The sequence below is a fragment of the Chiloscyllium plagiosum genome, chromosome 44, assembly GCF_004010195.1.
Source record: "Chiloscyllium plagiosum isolate BGI_BamShark_2017 chromosome 44, ASM401019v2, whole genome shotgun sequence".
NCBI lineage: Eukaryota > Metazoa > Chordata > Chondrichthyes > Orectolobiformes > Hemiscylliidae > Chiloscyllium > Chiloscyllium plagiosum.
Window position 1 is genome coordinate 11853161 of NC_057753.1, and position 6236 is coordinate 11859396.

Sequence of the window (6236 nt, forward strand, 5' to 3'; positions counted from 1 at the left end):
GATGGATGTTGGTTCGAGTCTGGTGGTGCTAAGGGGAGGTGCAATGGTGCCATTGTTTTGTTTCCAGCACAATTACAGCATCTGCAGTAATTTGCTCCTGGGGGGGGAGCGAGAGGTAAAAATTGAGTCTGCTGCATAGTCACTCAGGAGTTAGGCAATGCAATTCATAGTCTAAAATTTCCTGATGAACTGTTTGGACTTGGGAGTGAGTTGCTGAGGTCCTCCAGGGTCTCGAGGGATTTTTCTTCCGCAAGCAAACCCGGCCCACTTACCTCACAATGGGGAGGCCGCATGATTGACAGGGTCCGAACCAATACGGGGTGACGGGGATGGCTGGAGACTCCGCCGAAATCCCAGCGCCTCCAACCAATGGGAATGCACAGAGGCGGGGCTGGAGTACTTGTCCGGCCGCTGGTCCTCCAACCAATAGGGGGGGGGGAAGCAGGCGGCGGTCACGTGACCCCCCACGGGGAACGCGCAGCCTCATTGCCGCTGGGATTATCGGGGGTTCCGGCTGGCGGAGGGTGAGTCGGAGCGAAAGGGATGGAGGGAAACAATAAAGTCCGGGATCGCTGTGGAGTCTGAGTTTTTCGCAAGTACTCAGCAGAGGCCTCCGGACCCGAACTGCTTGCTCCGGACCCCGCATTGGCGGCGGGCCTGGCTGCGGTTGCGAGGTATACCTCTCCGCCTGAGGCCGGTTTGGCCGCCGCCATCTTTGTAGGGGGCGACTTTGTAGCGATGCGCATGTGCGCGCAGCCTCTGTTCGCCTTGTCTGTGCCCATCATGATCCTTCCAGCCTCCTACACTCCAAGGGGGGGGGGGGGGGGGTAAATTGTCCCAGAACTGCTAGTCTAATAACATCTACCTATAGCAGGGTGACCAGGACTTTTTTTTTTAAATGTTAGAATCCTGACAATGAGGAAACAGGCCCTTCGACCCAACAAGCCCCCCACCGACCCTCCAAAGAGTAACCCATTTCCCCCCCCCCCTACCCTATGCTTACCCTTGTTTCCTGTAGAACAGGGGTAAATATAGGGTAGGGGGAATGGGTTACTCTTTGGGAATACTGTAGGGAATCTAATCTAATGCGCCTAACTTGACCACACTATGAGCAACGTGGCATGGCCAATTCACCTAACCTGCACATCCTTGGACTGTGGGAGGAAACTGGAGCACCCACACAGACAGGGGGGGGGGGCAAGAGAATGTGCACAGACAGTCGCCCAAGGCTGAAATTGAACTCGAGTCCCTGGCGCCATGAGGCAGCAGTGCTAACCACTGAGCCACCGTGCCACCTATACACAGTACTCTCTCAAACCCTTTTTCACAGAGTCAAAAACGACCACACCTTTTGATTCTGATCTGCAGTCCTCACTTATTTTCCCATAGAGGCCAGATTCTTGTTATTGGTCCAGAATGGGAAGCGGATTCTCTTCCCTGATGGTCATTGGTAAACCAGATGACGTTTTACAACAATCCAATAGATTTTACGGTCACTTTTTCCCCAGTGGTAACCCCACGGTGACCAGATTGATTCATTTCTCACACTATTTCTCCTTTTTGACATCGATTTCTCAGGCAATGAGAAGGGAGGATCGGCCGATTGGAAACCGGAGTTAAACTTCGCATCAGGATCTGGAGGAGTTGCCCAGTCTGTTGCGACCTGACTGCCAGCGGGCTTTGGGACATGGAAGGCGCAAGCGCCATTGAGGGCGGAGAGAAACCGTACGCATGCAGGCTGAACTTCGGCCAGCCGCCCGAGCTCAGGAGCCACCGGTGCAGTCGGCCCGGGGAGAAACCGTGGAAATGCGGGGACTGCGGGGCAGGGTTCCGCTGCTCGTCGGAACGGGAGGCACACCGGCGGGGTCACACCGGCGAGAGGCCGTTCACCTGCCCTGAGTGCGGGAAGGGATTCACCCGCACGTCCACCCTGCTGAGGCACCGGCGGGTTCACACAGCGGAGCGGCCTTTTGAATGCCCGCTCTGTGGCAAGCACTTCAAGAGCCCCAGCGAGCTGATCTTCCACCAGCGCGCTCACACCGACGAGAGGCCCTTTAAGTGCCCGGACTGCGGCAAGTGCTACAAAAGCTCCAGCAACCTGATGTCCCACCGACGCCTGCATGGAGAGGAGCGACCTTTCACCTGCCCCGACTGCGGGAAGAGTTTCAAAAGTTCCAGCACTCTGGTGTCCCACAAACGCGTTCACACCGACGAGAGGCCCTTTGAATGCCTGGATTGTGTGAAGAGCTTCAAAAGCTCCAGGGAACTGACGCGCCACCGACTCGTCCACACCGAGGAGAGACCCTTCAAGTGCCCGGACTGTGGCAAGTGCTACAAAAGCACCAGCAACCTCCTGTCCCACCAGCGCGTTCACTCGGAGGACAGACCCTTCAAGTGCCCGGAGTGCGGGAAGTGCTTTAAGAGCTCCAGGGATTTGACGTCCCACCGGCGGGTGCACTCGGACGAGAGACCCTACCGATGCTCGGACTGTGGGAAACGCTTCAAGAGCCCGGGGGAGCTGATCCTCCACCAGCGCGCCCACACCAGCGAGAGGCCGTTCCGGTGCTCTCACTGCGGCACTGGGTTCAGGCGCTCGTCCCAGCTCACGACGCACCGGCGGGTTCACACCGGGGAGAGGCCGTTCCTCTGCTCTGAGTGCGGGATGGGATTCACGCGCACGGCTTACCTGCTGAGACATCAGCAGGTTCACAAGTGACCACACCCGTCTAGATTTGCTGTTAAACCCGTCCAGAAGGGCCACTGTGACGGTCGGGTTCCTTTCTCCTAATGAATGCCAGACCGGTTTTGAGGTGTTAATATTCTGAATGACACTGAAATAAATCAGCGTTGTGATATAATCCAACGTTGCGTTGAATCTTTTTAATATCTTGAACGTGAGTCGGTGTGAACGAAATAGAAAAGAAATTTTCCTCATCCCACCATCGGTTCATCAGGTGTTCCTTCCTAGAAACTGAGTGGTGACCTTATAGAGTTTTATAAAATCACAAGGGGTACGAATAGGGTGAATAACCAATGTCTTTCTCCCCAAGGTAGGGGGGAGTCTAAGATGAGAGGGCATAGGTTTAAGGTGAGAACAGAGAGGTTTAAAAGGGACCTGAGCGTGTATGCAATGAGCTGTCAGTGGAAGTGGTGGAGGCTGGTACAATTACAACATTTAAAAGGCATCTGGATGGCTATATGATTTGGAAGGGATCGGGGCTAAATGCTGGTGATGGGATTAGCTGGATTTAGGATATCTGGTCAGCATGGACGAGTTGGTCCAAAGGATCTGTTTCCGTGCTGTAGAATTCTATGACTCTCTGCTGTCTCCTCCAGCCTCACCTCCTGGAACTTCTGTGTCACAGATATTTGAGACAATCCAAGCTGATCTGCTGGCAGTGCTGATTTCGTCTTCTCCGCTAGCTCACTGGGACAAACCGCCTCTGAAGTTCCTCCCTGCCTGAGACTTGAACTCACTTCTTCCTCCTGGGTTTCTGTCCACCTCCGTTCCACTGATGACAGCCCTCGATGAACTGCACTGTTGAGCTTCCCCACGTTTGCTGATTGCTCTCTCTCTCTCCTCATACCATCCCTCTCGCCTCTAAATCTGCTGAGCTTCAAACTAAACAACCCCAATCCCACAAACTAATCCTCCAAATCCAACTTCCCTCTCCTCTCCAAACTCCTTGAATCGGAAATGCCCCATGATCTACTTTTTAAAGCAGAGCACCGTCACAGGATGTTTCTGGGAGACTCCAGATGGGGTCACAGGCAATTGGGAGTAGGATAGTGTGTGGATGGGCTCTCAGTCCATTGCCAGGGTTACAGATTGTGAACTGTTTCACGGGCTGTTGCTAGGGAAACAGAGTAAGGATGCGTTCACAGTCAGTTGCGTGGGGAACAGACTGTGGATTGGTTCACAGGCTGATGCCTCGGGAACAAAGAGTAACCCACCCAGACCCATTCCCCCGCCCTACATATACCCCTGACTAATGCACCTAACACTATGGGCAATTTAGCATGGCCAATTCACCTGACCTGCACATCTTTGGACTGTGGGAGGAAACCGGAGCACCCGGAGGAAACCCACGCTGACACAAGGAGATTGTGCAAATTCCACACAGACAGTTGCCAGAGGCAGGAATCGAACCCAGTCCCCTGGCGCTGTGAGGCAGCAGTGCTAACTACTGAGCCACCGTGCCACCCCAGATTATTCATTATAGTTAATATATGTCTGTCTCCCTGGGGCTGTCTTTTTCTCTCTCTGTCTCTGTGTGTTTCTCTGTCTCTCTCTCTCTCTCTCTGTCTTTCTCCTGCAGGCAGCCAGGAGGTGAACAGGATGCTGTATTGGCCTGTGTAGAGAGACATCAGCTTCTGTCAGAGCAAGGACAGGACTTTGTAACAAGTGTCCTGCTGCTTTACTACAGTCAGAGGCCACGCAGGCTTGTCTATGTTTACTCTATTATCTTTTGGACAAAGGAGAGCCCCAGCTTTAAATCTGCCGACTGCCTGGCCAGTCAACATTGAGTTGCAATCAACTAGGCAAAAGTGAGGACTGCAGTTGCTGGAGATCAGAGTCAAGAGTGTGGTGCTGGAAAAGCACAGCAGGTCAGGCAGCATCCGAGGAGCAGGAGAGTCGACGTTTCGGGCAAAAGCCCTTAATCAGGAATGGGGTCAACACTGAATTGCAGGCCGGTGCCAACTCTCTGGTGTTCCCTGTCCATGTCTCGTAGGGAAAATCCCAATCGATATTTGACACACTGACTGCATCAGCTCTAGGAGCTGTGTTGGAAAGGGATGGAAGAGGGCCCTGTTAATCCTATTTAAACAACGGGAGCAGCAAACGACAGACACAAAACTGGGATCATATCTGTAAGTAATTCTCTCTTCTCACCAATTTATTTGGGGGGGGGGGGGGGCGATAAGGACATCACTTGCCCTCTCTCTTCGCTAATTCTCTGCTCTCTCTTTTACCCTCTCTCTCTGTCACTCACACGCTGGCTTTTTCTCTCACTCTGTGGGCTGCCACTCAGCACATCCACGCTTTGAGGACAGTGCTAAATGATGGGAGAGTGTTATTTTGTCAACTGGTGACTTTTCTTCAGCTGGTTTTAATTGGCTTGAAGGCAGGAGACAAAAGGGTGGTGGTGGAAGGTTGATTTTCAGACATTGCTCTACGACCCAACGGTGCGCCACAAGGATCGCTGCTTGGGGCCATTGCTTTTTTTTGTCATTTACATAAATGAATTCAATGTGAACGGAGTTAGTAAGATTACTAAGGGGCCTTGATAATGAGAAAGAGTTAAGTTTTGGATTGCGTGACTTTGACCAAATAAGAACTTGCAGTAAACAATGAGGTGCCGGAGGCAAGCTTAGTGGGTTAACAAGGTGAAAAACATCCATTGTATAATGCCAGATGGCTTACTCTTTACTGTTGATGCTGGCTGGATTGCAACGGTCACCCAGTCAATACAGATGTTACCTCATTTGGATGCTGCTCCCTGTACGTGACTATATAATTCCTGGAGAATTTGCTGTTCTAGAGAAGATCGAGAACTCATGTCTCTGTGCACATGGGCGATCGTTCTTTCTCTCTCTCTCCCTCTTCCAGGGCCTGAAATAAAGATGAAGGAGGTAAAGCCATACTGTGTCTCTGAGTGTTTGCTTCGACTGATACGGGGATAAGGAAACGGGATGACAATCAAATTGGCCAATGGGCTGAATAATGGCGGACGGAGTTCAATCTGGATAAATGCGAGGTATTTCATTTTGGTACAACAAACAAGTGTAGGGCTTATGCAATTAATGGTAGGACCTTTGATAATGCTGTTGGTTACAAGGACCGAGGGGTGCAGTTACATAATTCTTTAAAGTTTGTATCACATATAGACAGGGTGGTTAAAAAGGTGTTTGGCACTCTTGCCTTCATTGCTCAGTCCTTTGAGTATAGGAGTTGGGATGTTATGTTGAGATTGTACAAGTCACCCTGTTATAGGGAGGATATTATTAAGGTGGAGAGGGTTCAGAAGAGATTTACCAGGATGTTGCTGAGTATAGAAGGTTTGAATTAGAAAGGCTGGGACTTTTTTCACTGGAGCCTAGGAAGTTGAGAGGTGACTTGATAGAAATTTATAAAGTAATGAGAGGTATAGATAGAGTTGATGGTAGTTGTCTTTCTCAGAAGATGAGGAATTTGAAGACGATAGGGTACGTTTTTGAAGGTGAGGGAGATATTT

At 51.3% G+C, this 6236-nt stretch overlaps 1 protein-coding gene across 1 annotated transcript; it reads left to right on the top strand.

The window, feature by feature from the left end:
- Window positions 1–530: 530 nt before the first annotated feature.
- On the top strand, window positions 531–6236 carry LOC122543579 (zinc finger protein 3-like). Its single transcript, XM_043682388.1, has 3 exons — window positions 531–674; window positions 1579–3121; window positions 6207–6236. The coding sequence occupies exon 2, from the start codon at window positions 1688–1690 to the stop codon at window positions 2714–2716; it is 1029 nt and encodes a 342-aa protein (XP_043538323.1). The 5' UTR covers window positions 531–674; window positions 1579–1687; the 3' UTR covers window positions 2717–3121; window positions 6207–6236.

Bases quoted from the DNA above. Each gene is read 5' to 3' on its own strand.
- LOC122543579 (XM_043682388.1), top strand. From the start codon at position 1,688: ATGGAAGGCGCAAGCGCCATTGAGGGCGGAGAGAAACCGTACGCATGC.